Source organism: Metopolophium dirhodum, chromosome 8 (assembly GCF_019925205.1).
Source record: "Metopolophium dirhodum isolate CAU chromosome 8, ASM1992520v1, whole genome shotgun sequence".
Lineage (NCBI taxonomy): Eukaryota > Metazoa > Arthropoda > Insecta > Hemiptera > Aphididae > Metopolophium > Metopolophium dirhodum.
Genome location: NC_083567.1, coordinates 26423859 through 26439112, shown reverse-complemented (window position 1 = coordinate 26439112; position 15254 = coordinate 26423859). Strand labels below are relative to the sequence as shown.

At 29.6% G+C, this 15254-nt stretch overlaps 3 protein-coding genes across 6 annotated transcripts; 1 reads left to right on the top strand and 2 right to left on the bottom strand.

The window, feature by feature from the left end:
- Positions 1–2298: 2298 nt before the first annotated feature.
- On the bottom strand, positions 2299–4382 carry LOC132950580 (splicing factor 3A subunit 2). Its single transcript, XM_061022093.1, has 4 exons — positions 4158–4382; positions 3364–3541; positions 3033–3296; positions 2299–2941 (listed from the first exon to the last, which is right to left on the bottom strand). Exons 2-4 carry the CDS (start codon positions 3515–3517, stop codon positions 2526–2528), a joined length of 834 nt encoding a protein of 277 aa, XP_060878076.1. The 5' UTR covers positions 3518–3541; positions 4158–4382; the 3' UTR covers positions 2299–2525.
- A 354-nt stretch (positions 4383–4736) lies between these two features.
- LOC132950579 (apoptosis inhibitor 5) lies at positions 4737–10530 on the top strand. Its single transcript, XM_061022092.1, has 9 exons — positions 4737–5036; positions 7580–7741; positions 7847–8012; positions 8080–8438; positions 8505–8684; positions 9406–9563; positions 9630–9861; positions 9935–10079; positions 10142–10530. Exons 1-9 carry the CDS (start codon positions 4959–4961, stop codon positions 10234–10236), a joined length of 1575 nt encoding a protein of 524 aa, XP_060878075.1. The 5' UTR covers positions 4737–4958; the 3' UTR covers positions 10237–10530.
- Positions 10531–12819: 2289 nt separating this feature from the next.
- LOC132949987 (mediator of RNA polymerase II transcription subunit 7) lies at positions 12820–15104 on the bottom strand. Of its 4 annotated transcripts, none has more exons than XM_061021150.1 (4): positions 14849–15104; positions 13902–14111; positions 13419–13709; positions 12820–13356 (listed from the first exon to the last, which is right to left on the bottom strand). In XM_061021150.1, the coding sequence occupies exons 2-4, from the start codon at positions 14094–14096 to the stop codon at positions 13171–13173; spliced, it is 672 nt and encodes a 223-aa protein (XP_060877133.1). In that variant the 5' UTR covers positions 14097–14111; positions 14849–15104; the 3' UTR covers positions 12820–13170. The 4 variants fall into 4 exon arrangements, with proteins under 4 accessions (XP_060877133.1, XP_060877132.1, XP_060877134.1 ...); XM_061021149.1 differs by having other exon boundaries at positions 14796–15102; XM_061021151.1 differs by lacking the exon at positions 14849–15104 and adding an exon at positions 14415–14778.
- Positions 15105–15254: the final 150 nt, after the last annotated feature.

The window sequence follows — 15254 nt, the reverse complement described above, 5'->3', positions numbered from 1 at the left end:
TACCTATATGGCTATATGTTATAAATTAGTGGTTGAATAACTTGCCTTCTATGGGAAATTTTTTTGTGGCAAATCCTATACAGTATATAAATAGGTGCCTACACCATATTATAGTCATATAAAAGGTGTAATACCTCAGTTCATGGACAAAGCTGCGTTAGTGTACCTACCTAGCTTTGTTAAATAATCCAACTTAGATGGACAACCAACCACATCAAGTCGCGGATTGGATTTCGCACTTGGTATATTTTTTAACGTGGCTTAAACTCTCTAAATTTTTCTGATATCTCTAAAAACAATCTCTGAGATTTAGGACAAAATCAATCGAGTAGTTTTTGAGTAGGTACTTATACAGTTATTCCTATATTTAAGTTATAAACATACATTTGGTTTTAAGATATAGGTTTTTTAATCGAGGCCATGTAAACGCGACGATTTAATGTTATATGTTATTGTAGGTAGGCACCTGATCAGGGGCGGCTCCAGAGACATGGTGGGGGGGGGACGAGTTATAATTTTCAGAAAATGTTATAACATTCAGTGAAAATTTCATTTACTTACGATCATTTGGTTTAGAGTTACACCAAAAGCCAAAATCGATTTTGTCAAAAACCTATTTTGCGTAAAAATTCCCGTTTTTCCTTAATTTTAATTTTGTTTTTCGGGTAGCTTTTGAAAACTATTGGGAATTTTTGACCTCCCAAAAGTACCAACTAGATTCACTTTCCCATCGAACAAGATACTGAAGTTGAAAATCGTATCATTATTTCGATAACTAGACACAAAAATAAAAAAAAACACACATCATTGTAAAACCAATACATTCTGAGCGGAGCGATAAATATAAAATATAAATAGATATAATATAAAATATCTATTCTAGCCTGACAAACCGTATCCGCTCAGAATCATTTTTCGTATACAAATATACAATATTATGTTATATCATTGAATTTAACACCATCCGTTACAGTCGTCAGTCACCCACTTGTAACGTACTGTACAGCAGAGCGACATCCACTTACCAGATTTTTTGTTTTTAGTAATAACAAATATTTAATATTATAATATTTCAATACTGCAATCTATATAGTTGGAATTTTTTTTATTAGTATATTAACCTTGTAACAGCAGCGCACCTATCATCAATGACGAACTTATAACTTATAAGCATGCACCGAGTCCAGCAGTGATCATCTCTGATAATAAAATGTGTTTATTTTACTATGTTCGATAGTTATTTGTTTTCTATATTTAATTATATTATAAATGTATAACATATTGCATAATGCTCATTTTCATTGTCAACATTTGAAATGTTTAATGATAGAGGAGAAGGGATATCATTATATCAATAAAATTATCACCGTGAATTTAGGGTGAGGAGCTTAGATAATAGTATATGATAATATTATGATCTAAAGTGAGAAGTATTTATAATACCCTTATATTAAAACCACGGTTATCTACTCGAGTATAACCGTGGATAAAACTAAGTGAAGCACTTCAAGGGTAATAATAAATCTTATCGAAATATACAACCTGTGGTGTACGTCTATAAGTATCTTATAGTAGCCTCCTTACGTTGCCGTTTCATCATTATCATACAACATTATACAAATTAGATTCATTTTTTTTTATAATTTTTCATTACTTCGACTCCTTAAGCTTTATAGTAATGACTAATGACAAAGCATATAAAATAAATTTCCGGTATGAAGTATTTATGAATGACTGACAGTCCACCGGAGGTATAATAATAAGATATAATTATTTGATTAATGTATGATAATAATACAAATATTACCCAAAACCTTTCAATACTAAATAAAATATCAATTAGGAAACAACTGAAATAATTTTAGGCTGCCAAAAGAATAGGCTCCTTACAGCAGTGGCTGGCGGGACACAGTTTAAAATTCTCAAACTCACCGGATTCCTAAGTTGGAAACATTCTACATGTTTTTCATAAATTACCTTTTTTTTTATAATTTTAGCACAACTAAAATGTAAAATATTTTATACATATTATAGTATAGCTTAAATTTAATATGTCTACAAATAGCAAACAACTGACATATTTTTGTAGTCTGTAAGATACATGAGAATATTAAACAATTAACTAGTTGAATGTTAGAATAACCAGAATATGGGTACGCTCTAATCAGTGAGGTATGCATAAATTTTCAATGGGAGGGGTTATATAAAAAAAGTTATAATATGTATACATGAAAATATTTTTAAAATTTAGGGGTTAAACACTCCCCTCTGTGTGTATGCCACTGACTTTAATAATAATTATAGTTGCATGGCAAAAATGTTATGCATAGTTTTATTTTGTATACTCAAAATGCAAATAACTTTTATTGAACACACTTTAAAAATTGATTTAAACAAAATTTAAAATTATACTTATTGAAGTACTTACAGTTTTATAGTAAAGAAAAATATTAATGGAGTCTTTTAGACAATGAAAAAAAATATTTAAAATTATTACAGTATAATTACTTAATTTCATAAAGTTATTAACCCATCAATTGAGGTGGTGGAGGTATCATATTATTCATCATTTGAGGTGGACCAGGATTATACATAGGCGGAGGAGGGAACATATGAGACATCATATTTGAACCAGGTTGATGCATCATGTTGTGTTGCGGTGGGGGTGGTAAAGAAGGTGGAGGAGGTTTCATTGGAGGTGGTGGCTTCATTTGTTCAACTTTGTATGCAAATTGCAAATAAAATTGTTTTGCTTGGGTATTCCAATGCGCCCAAAATTTCATTTCAGATTTATCCACTTCACGACTTGGTACTTTAAAAGAAATTGTTTCGTAAGGTTCTGCGGCAAACAACAAATACTGCCATTTCCTGTCTGGTGGCTCAATTCTTTGTTCATATGCCGACATAAAACGATGACGTGGTCGTACATTATCAGTAATTTCTAAACATAGATAATACAATAAAAGTTAAGCGGCCATGTATTCAAATTGAAAACTATCATAATAAATTAATAAATAAAACAAATTACATACCAGGATAATCAATTTGAAAAAGTAAACTCTGTTGGCCTGTTTCTGCATCTTTTTGTTTTGTAACTCGATATCCAGGTCGTCCAATCTTAACAAACTTTTTAGTTTCTACCCGTGGTTTTTCAGGAGCTGGTTGTTGTGGAGCATCTTTAGCTTCTTTAGCTGCTCGGCGTGCTAAATTTGCTTGATGCTTTTTACCTTGTGTATGGGCCAAATAACTGCCCTCGTTATTATGTAGAGTCAGACAAAGTTTACATTCATAGGACCCTGAGAACATGAATACATTATTAAATATTTATTTTTTATTAACTTAGTGTAATATTATAGTAATTACCTAAATGATTTTTCATAAAATAAGGATCTTTTTGTAGATCAATAGTTTCCAAAGCCAACTGCCTAAGACGTTCACGTCTATCCTTATTAGTCTCTGTCCATGAGGCAACGCCACCACCACCAGTTTTACCTCCAGGACGATTTTGGTAATCCATTTTTGTAATTTAATTACAAAATCTCTGCATAAAAATAATATAATTTTATTTATGTACATAAGAATATAATATAATATTTTAATAAATGATTTTATCTTATCATAATAGGTAAAATTTTTAAAACCTAATAGTAATTTTTATTTATAAGTTACCTAGTCGATAAATTATAAATAGAACAATTACTATGATTTTCAATGTAAAAAATTATAACTGAATAGATATAGGTACCATGTACTTATTGTAATGTTCCAACATAGTGATCTAATATTCTAATAATAATCTAATAAGACCCTCTTATAATATGAGACAACACATATTATATTGTCATGTCGAGTGAATAAGGCTATAGCTAATGTGTTGTTCTGATTTAAAATTGATACATATTATATATTATTCAGTGCACCTTGCAGTTGACAAACTTGTCCACTGTTCAATTCCTATTTCCCCGTAAGTAGGTTCAAGTTTGTGACTTGGGTTTAATGGGTGACAATGTTAATATTATACAATAGTTAGATGCCCTAATAGTTACAGTTTATATCCCACTCTTATATCGTATAATTAATTACCTATTGAATTTAAAAATAGTAAATACGTGTGGCCAGTAGAATAATAATTGCAAAACGATGACATTTAAACTTACCAGGAAAACTCACAAAACCGACGATGCCGTTCTAAGGAATGCTGCTGATTGTCATAAAATCCACACAAAAACCAAACAAATTATTAAACAATTAAAGGAGACAAAATCCAAATTCGAATATTAGTTACCCAGATTGGGCAACAGATCGACGGTTCAAGACTTTTGCCTTAAGATTGCTTCAAGCTTGGCAGGATCTGTGGACGGACCGGATACGCCATACTGTGATAAAACAGTGTTTAATCAATACATTGGTGCCACAACAACAGCATCGCGTTTGAAACGAACGCACAACATTGAGAATGAAAAATCCAACAGCACGTATGAAATAATATTGTTCTGTGATCGTTTTGGAATTTTGGATCCACCAAGACGTCCGCGGATGTCGATCCAACCGTGATGAATGTACTTGTAATAAATTTATAATTATAATAATACTATAACACTATATTATGATGTTAAATAATTTTTTGTTTCGCTTGTAGACCGCACTGGTTTGTAGCCCAAACACGTTGTGACTACCGCATACCACATACCGGAACGCCGTCGTTTTTGATAATTATTATTTACGTACAAAACTATACGGATCGCGGATTATCATTCTGATTTCTTGAATCTTGATTTCCTAAGCCCACCCGCAGTCCGCACTAGTTGTATAGCTTAGTGCTTTCCGTTTCTTTAATAACGTTTGACGGTTAAGAATTCGTATCTGCCGACTGTCTCTATTCGCCACTCAAAAGACGTTTCTATTCCTGCTTCATCCGTAAACCGATCGTCGACAGGAATCATTCGCAAAGTAGGAAAATGGAGGCCGAAGACAATATCCAAAAAATGTACAAATACTTTGGTATACTGGCCGACGCCAAGGAAAACATTGCCGAGGTAAGTTTTTGGCATTCTGCATATTTATGCATTATGCGTCAAAGTTCTTTGGGATTATTTATTTAAGGTCGAAAAACCACAACTAATAATTTTTTATTTTAATTTAACTTGACCTAATTGAGACTTGAAAATAATAATAACATGGGAATTTTTTTTTTAAAACTTAAAACAGAATTATTTGGTATAGTCATATTTTTTTTCTCATAAAATGGCTCAAAAGTTCCCCAAACACCTAAATACCCAACATGATTAGGTATGTCTGTTAGTTGATACAATAAGTATAATTTGAATTGAAAAATTGTCTAGGTAGGTACTTGAATGTTAATTTGTATTTAAATTGTACAATAGTTAACATTGAGATTAAAGGTAAACATGATTTGCTGGTTACAAATGGTTTAAAAAGTATGAATTCGTAGATACTAATACTTGAATAGAACAAAACTTGCTCTGAATTTAAACTATGTGCTCCATTTAAGGATCTCCATATTAGAATAATATGCAGTCTCTATACAGTATAGTGTATACGGTAGGTTTGAGTTAATAAATATAGTTTGTGTATCCAAAGATTCTGAACTTTTGTTGCTTTTTTACTCAAAATTTACTATCAGCCACACGACTACACTCCAGTATCTACTTCAGTTCCTTGGCTTATCCTCTCTGGTTGACAGAGCAATCAAAGTGAATATTAAGATTTCTTTGTATGCTTTAAAAATTACCCTTTACTGTTTCAGTTTCAAACATTATTTTATTCTCGTTTTATCTTTAATTTTCTTATCCTTATGTGAGCCACTATATTATAATTATGCTATGGAATTATGAACCAACTTACCAACCCATTATAAATAATAGGTTTAAGTTTTGGTAGGTACTTACCTAATTCAAATTGTTCTTACTTATTTAGGTATTATAATTTCTTAATCATTATTTAACTTTCATCAATTTAAAAGATATATTAAATTGAGTTATATCAACAATAATAATTTTACCTTTTCATCAAGCTATGTATATTAAATTAAATGCAAAAAATTAAAATACCATGCTATCAAATATTAAAAAAAAAAATTATATTTAGTTACTTTATTTCATAAACATTATTTTGTTGGAATATCATTAGGTTATAGCTCCTAATATTGTTGTTAGTAAGATAATAAACCCGATAATAAATAATTTTACAATACCATATTATATTTACTGTTCTGACCAAGTAATAATGTATCACCACAAAATAGGTGAAACTTATTCAGTACCTAGTATCACCCTGATTTATATCGTTTTCAAAACTCGATTCTAAAATTATTTAATCTCATTCTACAGATGTTCTCTGATAAGTATTTATTATTTTGTACTTGAAATAAACAATCTGTAAGTATCTACATAGGTTGCAGTAAAAAAAAAAAAAATGGTTTATAGTTGATTACATTACCTAGATATAATATTCATTACTCTACAATATCTTTGTATCTGATCAACCCACGTCTCCAAATACCTCAGTCGCGGACTACGCGGATGATAAAGTGATTATCTCGATTAACGATGACCCATATTTGGCCTCCGCATATTTGCAAACCCATCTAGGTATGATGGAAAGATGGTATACCAAATGGAAATTTAAAGTAAATCAAAATAAATCAATACACACTACTTTTACACTAAGACAAGTACCTTGCCCAAGGGTACTACTTTATGACATCCCCATTCCTTCATCACCTTCAGTAAAATACCTCGGTCTAACCCTCGATCAACGCTTAACCTGGGCTCAACACATACGTGAAAAAAGACTCTCCCTATACAATCGTCTACGTATGCTTAAGAATTTAATTGGCAACAAAGCCACCCCGATTAATATCAAACTTCTCTTGTATAAAACCTTATTAAAACCCATTTGGACATACGGATTGCAGCTATGGGGAAATGCTAAAAAGTCAAACCTGAATAAGATTCAAGCTTTCCAAAATATGACCTTAAGGAAAGTATTTAACGCACCTCCATATGTATCAAATCATACTCTACATTTAGATTGTAACTTAAATACTATTCATGACGAAGCTAAACGTTTTTATAAAAAATTTCATAACTGTCTATCCTCTCATTCAAATCCACTCATTAAAAACTTATCTTCCCTCACAATCCCAGGTAGCCCTCCAAGGCGACTTAAACGTAAATGGTGCAGAGATTTACTACTTTAAATAATTATACAAGTTATAACTAAATATATAATATATTATATATTATATAAATACTAATATTTAACTAAACTCGCATTTAATTAAATCAAGACGATAGTGTCATCAGTGGGTGGCTTCTTTCCTCAAACTTAAGTATCACCCTATTGTTTCTCTCCCTATCGCACATATACTTATTATGTCTATGATATAGATTGTATATATTCTTCTAAAAATAAAAAAAAAAAAAAAAAAAAAAAAAAAAAGATATAATATTTACATTATAATTTATGAGTACCCAAGTCCATTAACTTCTTGTAATATTTTAAATTTACCTACTTATTTGTACTGTTAGAAATAAATTGTTAAAATATTTTGTAGAAAGAACCTGAGTATTTGGAAATATTATCAGCAGTCAAAGGGTCAACAAAAGAAAAAAGACTTGCATCTCAATTTATAACCAGATTTTTTAAATATTTTCCAAACCTTGCTGCTCAAGCATTAGAGGCTCAGCTTGATCTTTGTGAAGATGAAGATATTTGTGTGAGTAAATAGGCGATCAATATATATATATATGATATTATAGTTTATGATAATATAATATTTAGTCATTAATCAATATTAATTTATGTCTATTTATGTACTTAGATACGAAAACAAGCAATTAAAGATTTACCGGTATTATGTAAAGAGGCTAAAGAATACCTGACTAAAATAGCAGATATATTGGCTCAGTTACTTCAGGCTGATGACCCACAAGAATTACTTGTAGCCCAGAATTCATTATTATCACTCTTTAAAATTGATGCTAAAGGTAATTATTTTCATACAATATGAACAATTTCTGAAGTATGTGTTAACTTGTTTTTCAATATATTAAGGTGCCTTAACTGGAATATTTAGTCAAATGCAATCAAACGAAGAAATCGTAAGGGAACGTTCTATGAAGTTTATATTGAATAAAGTAATGGCATTGGGCAAAGAAATAATTAAAAGAGATGTAGAAGATTTAATAATAGCAGAATGTAAAAAAGTTATGCAAAATATAACTTGTGAAGAATTTGAAACACTCATGACTATCTTATCGTCGACTCATCTAATAAATACACCAGATGGACAAAAAGAACTTGTTGAACTTTTGGCAAGTACTGCTGAACTTGACCAGTTTTTTAATCCTAAAGATTTAGATCAAGTCAATCGGTTCATAACTTGTCTGGATTTTTCTATTCCTTTTTTTTCGGTAAATATTTGTTGTAAAGTTCAAATGTTAGTTGAATTATTAACCATAACTATAATTTTATTTCAGGCTCATGTAGAATCCACTAAGTTTATTGTGTATATATGTGAATTACTGAATCGCTATACCCTTATAAAAGATAATGATAAACAGTTTATCATTTTAAAATCATTAGCAGAATCTGTACCATATTGTGGTAAACTGATGAATCCCGAAGCAGTAGTTGGACAAGTGTATCAAGCTCTATTAGTAAGTAATTTACATTTTTTAAAGAATTCATTAAGGTATTGTCAAATTTGTTTATAGAAGAACCTAAAATATCTATAATAGGTATCTCATTTTGATTAAAATTGTAAAATAATATTGGTACAGGGAGGTTCATCGAAGTGTCTACATTCAATATTCATTATTTTTAAATTATATGATTTCTTTAAAACAAAATTTTTTACTATTTTTAATGTCATCATACATTTTTAATTTCATACTCAAGATAAAATTTAGGATAAGTACTTTATTTGTTATAAGCATTTAAAGTTCAGATGTGTGGAGTAGAGTGATACCTTACAGGAGTACCCCACAAATTGTTATCACCTACTCCGATAATCTTTAATACATATCTAAGCTTTAAATGATTACAAGTTATAACTAATGAACTGCTTGTCCAGAGTTTGATCTTTATTTATTGAAATATTCCAAATAATATTCTGCTCCGGAATATGAAATAAAAAATGTATGGTATCATTCAAAAATATAAAAACTTAAAATTAAACAATACATTTTTTTTTTCATAAATATTAAAAAAAAACATCAAATTATAAAAAAAAAATATTTTAATAATTAGTTAAAAGTTTTCAAATAACCAATTTCAAGTATAAACATATCTAGTTTCTACTAAGGGGAATAAAAACTGTAATTATTATTTGTAACCTTGAGTAAGTTATTTAAACTTAATATGAATACCCAATTTTAGGATTTAGTTACTGTTCCTGAGAATGATTCCAATAAGAAAGTTGAAGATATGGATTTACATCGCGTTGAAGCACTTTTGTATACTTTTCACAAACTAGGAAAACAATGTCCAGATTTTTTGAGCAAAGACCCTGAAAGACAGAAAGATTTTAAGAAAAAGTAATATAAATAAAAATAAATGTGATTATTACTTTATTTTAAGTGTAAATGTCTTGTTATTTTTAGGTTATTGTACGTTGGAACATGTACTCAAACATTTGTGAAAGTTGTCAGGCAAGACTTAAAAGAAAAGGGGGAAGAAGACGTAAAAAATGATCCAATTGTTGAAAAAAAATTAGAAGGATTGAAATTAGCTTGTAACATAAATACATTGATAAAAGAGTTATTCAATATACCTCCTAGATTTAAAGCAACTGTCAACCTATCCTGGCTTGGTGGTGCGACTAAGTCCAAACTTGTACGTAATACTTGATTTAAACTTTAAATTATAAAAGTGATACAAATATAAAATATATTATTTTTATTATTAGGCCCAAATCATTCAGGAGGGTAAAAAACATGAGCCTATTACAGTGGATGGAAAATCTAAACGGATCGATGGCAGCAATAATAGCCAACAACTATATCAGCCTCCAAAGGATAAATTTAGTGCCAAATTCTCAAATAATACAAATAGTAACTATACCTTTTGTAAACTATATTAACTGTGATAAACATTTATAAAATTTTCATTTTAGATAACAATCGCCGTGGTGGTAGTAGTACTGGCTGGAACACTAAAAGATCATTTGATACAAGCAATGGTAATCGTCGTTCATGGCGACCATACTAATATATATTACGTTTCAATCCATTTCAATTTTTTTTCACACCGTGTTCTTAGTACTTTTCATAAAATAAGTACATTACTGACTTAATTATGAAATGTTAATATTTTTCATTTATTTTTAAGCAATTATGCTAATTATATAATATGATTAGTATTATTGAAATATGTATATATTCAATTATTTTCTGACCAAATATTTTGTAAATTCACTAAGCTTAGCCACCTTGTAACATTCTAGATTTATTCTTAAGATTTAATTACAGTTTTGGACAAATAATAAAATTGGTTCTTCCTTAATTTGAAAGTATATATTTTTCATCATAATAAGTCAATAATTAAAAAAAAAATTTTAGAAAACAAAAAAACAGCAAAAACTTGAAACTGTCAAAGAACTTATAAAACAATATAATTTAGTATATTCATAATTTTTTATAAATGGCAGTAGTTATGTTAATTTTTACACTATTACTTTTTTTTATATAAAATGTATGACAACTTTTGTATATAATAAAACAGTAACTGTTTCTAATGTTATATTTTGTTGAACCTCTGTGGTTGTTTCCGCTTTAAACAGCTGCACCCTTTATTTCAATATTTCAATAAATTAACTTCAAGCAGTCATGACCATAATCACAATTATATATATTATACTCAATACTTGTGTATAAATAGTTTATGGACTATCTTAATTTGTGGTCTACTACTTAACTTTAAATATTGGTATATTATGCGGTCTTCCAATGTTATATGTTCTACTATCGCTGGGATATTGGCATAAATTATTATTTTAAACCACTGTTCATTTTTCATTGTACCTCCTAATGATACACGAACTCGTGCTAGTATAGGTAATGACAGTTAAGTAGGTTTAATGTTGTTTGTGGTGTATTATACCAAGTTACTCCGACTTGTATACGCATTGTCTCTGTCTTGCTAAGTACAAATTCATAACATAGCACATTGTACGTTTTTAATAATCTATTTAACTCTGTTGTGTTTAATGTAAGACCGAATTGACCTATTATCAAATTTAAAAGTAAGAATATTATCTTCTGAATCTCATAGGTTTTTTTTTTTATATTTTAAGTTTAAAGCCAGTTATAAGTATTTTAAGATGTACAGACAATTTACAATTAACTCGCTAAAAATAAACGATAAAAAAACCTATGAGATGTACTGGGTAGAATATTACTTCTAAATTTGATAATAGATCAATTCGCTCCAATACTAAACATACCAGAGTTAAATGGATTATTCAGAACGTACAATTTATCAAGTAATGTGTTTGTAAGACGGAGACAACGCATGTAAGTATAGCATCCTCTTCACTTTTTTTAAATATTTGAAATGAAAAAATCGGGGAAGTGGATGTCGCTCTGCTGTACAGTAGGTTACAAGTGAGCCAATGTATAATGGATTGTATTAAATTTGAATTCAATGATATAATATCATTGTATAAGAAAAATGATTCCGAGCGGAGACGGTTTATTAGTCAAGATTTTTTTAATTTTTTTAATTTATTATTGCCTTTAAGTTAAATTATAATATTATAATTTTTTATTCATGTCTGCGGTGAACAAAGCGTTAAAAATAAAAATCCCATTTTAAGCGGTTTTTCGTAATTTGTCAGTAGTTTTTCCCGTGGCATTAAATAACTATTGAGAAAATCGAAAAATGACCTCTCTAAAATACCATCTCGATCCAATTTGCTAAAAGATAAGGTACTATATTATGTTGAAATTAAAGCACTCCTTCTGATAGAAATTTTGTATAGGTACAGGATATAAAAAAAAAAATTTAAAAAAAACCATTGTAAAACCACTAGCTTCCTCGCTCCGTTAAGAATCTAAAATATAGTATGAGTAATGACTATATAAAATGTTTTATGTTTTTTTTCTATAAAATCATAATATTTTTATTTTAATAATTATTAATTTCATGTAAAATCACCTAATACAATACAATTTGTATTGTAGACCAAACATACTACATTTTTGTTATAACTGAACTGCGCATTGAAAGATTCATGGATGTAATTATGTTTTTCTTGATGTTAATCAGTCTTTCCTGTCTTATTAATTTATAATCTAAAATAATTATACTTTGAAACAGCAGAACTATATTGAAACTATACAATGCATTTAAATATAATATATTTAACCACCTCTCGAGTTTTAAGTATTAACAATTATTTAGACTTTAGAGCATAATTTTTTGCTGATAGTTCTATTTTTCTAAGTATATAGGAAGAAAAATGTAGGTAAATTTCGGAAACCCTAGGGGGGGAGCAAAACCCTCCACTTCCATCTTTTCATTATTCTTTTGTTCCTGCCTTAAACAATTCCTAAATACGCCGCTGCAAATTTATGATTTTTCTTGTTCAAACATTGTTCTGTTTACTGTCTTCTAAGACAATGGTTTTGCGTAGTCATATTTTCTTAAATATGGTTCCACAATAGAAACAATACAAATAAATAAATTTCTGACGGATACAAAAAATGTTTAAAATGTTTTAATAAAACTACATTTTGTAATAAGAGTAAAAAATACCAGTCAATAGTCACAAAAAAATTATTATTCAAAACATACCATAACAAATGTATTTGATTTAATTTGTAAGAAAAAATACATGTAATACTAAAATCTACAAAAATTCATTATTAAATGATTAAGAAAAATTAATTTTATAGTTGATAAACATAATGAAACAATGATTACGATATTTTAGCAGTATTGTTATCAAATAATAACCAATTATTATCAATAAAAAAAGTATATTAAATTATTCATTGCTTCAAATTTAAGTAAGCACAAAGGTAATGTATACGTGGACATATATGATTCAAGTGTAAAATAATGACAATTATATTGTTAGTTTAAGATATTTTAAGTATAAATATATAAAACAATAACAAAAGATAAATAAACTGTTAATTTTTAATTGGGATTCATTGTATCAATAAGATGACACATCAATTTATCTTTAGGTACACATTTGTCAACTCTAGGTTCATCGGCATTTTTCTGTTCCAAACGATCAATTTTGGATGTGTCCACCATGAGTTTAGAATCAAGCTCTGTGTCTGGCAAATTTTCTAACGTTTGTTGTAAAATATCACTAACCTAAGAAATATAAGTTTACAATTATTATGAATATTACAAACATCAGATATGTAGAATTTTACTTTGTCTATGTGTTTTTGCAATCGTATTGTGGTTTCATTTCTTTGCCTCCTCTGCAAGTCTAACATGACACGAACAGTTTCTCGTGCTTGGTGAGGACGAAACTCGTTTAATAAATGATGTATGTGTATAAACAATAGACTTATATCATCAACTTTTTCAGCTCGTCTAGGAGAGTCGGGGCATTGGATTAGTAGATCCAGCAAGTCGAGAAAGTTAACCAATAATGAATGGTTAAGTTTACGTAATTCACGTCGTCTATCAAAATGTTGAGGGTAAAGGCGTTTAAAACCCTAAAATCACATATTTTAGATTAGGCTTATATTTATATAATATGTAAATGTATTATATATTTATATAGTTTCTATAATAATTATTTAATTTCGTTCAGCCGAAACACAATAATAACAATGAACATTATAGAAGATTACAAATTATAACAACAAATAATGATCATAAATTATTATATTATTAGCATAACATACCTGACTTTCTAAAGGTCTTATTATACTATCTTCAGCATTATATGGGTTTCCAAACATTGTGTATGTTTCTTGAATTATTGGTGGAGGCTTGGAAGCTCGACCTCTTCTAATGTTTTCGTCTGAATAATTTTGGAAGTATTGCACAGGCGGTAAAGGCAAGGAACATACTTGCATTGCTTCTTGGTTATTCGCCATTGCTAAACGATGTGACTATTGAGGAGTAAAAAATAAAAATTCTAAAAAAGCCAATTTTTTGACATATCTATAGGTAGGTACAATATTAAAGTAATTAAAATGAGTACCTAACTAGTTTTTTAAAAATGTTAAACTTAAGCAATTTTAAATGGTATAATATTTGTTTTATATGTACAGTAAAATGTCAATTATTTGTGGTCTGTCGCAGAACTATGTACAGGACTAAAAATAATGCGAGTCCACGCAGTAAAACCTGAGTAGGTATAAACGGGATATTTGGATTGTGTGAATAGAAAATTGGATTCGAATCACGCTTACTTGTAAACTGTTTTAACTTGAATTTGTTGTGGGTGGATCTGAACGCTATGTACCTGTACGACACGCGGATAATACTGCTACAAAAGGTCGCAAAGGACATAAACGAAAGACCGGCGACCGCATATAATTATTCATAGTTTACCGTCTATAGTATTATTCGGTAATGAAATATTACTGCGATAAGCGATCTAGGCAATTTTAAATGGTATAATATATGTTTTAAATGTACAGTAAAATGTCGATTATTTGTGGTCCACCGCAGAACTATACGTACAGTACTAAAAATAATGCGAGTCCACGCAGTCAGACCAGAGTACCTAGGTATAGACGGGATTTTCGGATTGTGTGAATAGAAAATTGGATTCTTCGAATTACACTTACTTGAGAACTGTTGTAACTTGAATTTGTTGTGGGTGGATCTGAACGCTACGTACCTGTACGACACGCGGATAATGCTGCTACAAAAGGTCGCAAAGGCCGTAAACGAAAGACCGGCGACCGCATACAATTATTCACAGTTTACCGTCTAATGTCTATAGTATTTATTCGGTAATGAAATATTATTGCGATTACTATAAACTTGCCAGTCGCTACGCAGAGGCAGTCGGTTCAATTCAAGTCTGAAGTCGGTCGACACAGTTGTCACTCACTCGAGTAGTCGAGTCGACACTCCGTCTGCCTATAAAATGCTTGTTGTCATTTTGTTATTGTTGTTAACGGGTAATCACGATTCACGAAATCCATTGGCGATAACGGCGATCGATCTGCTATCAGCATAACTGCTGCTGCTGCTGCGGCCCAAATTATCCTTTCGGATATCCGGTATTCCGGTTGCAACCT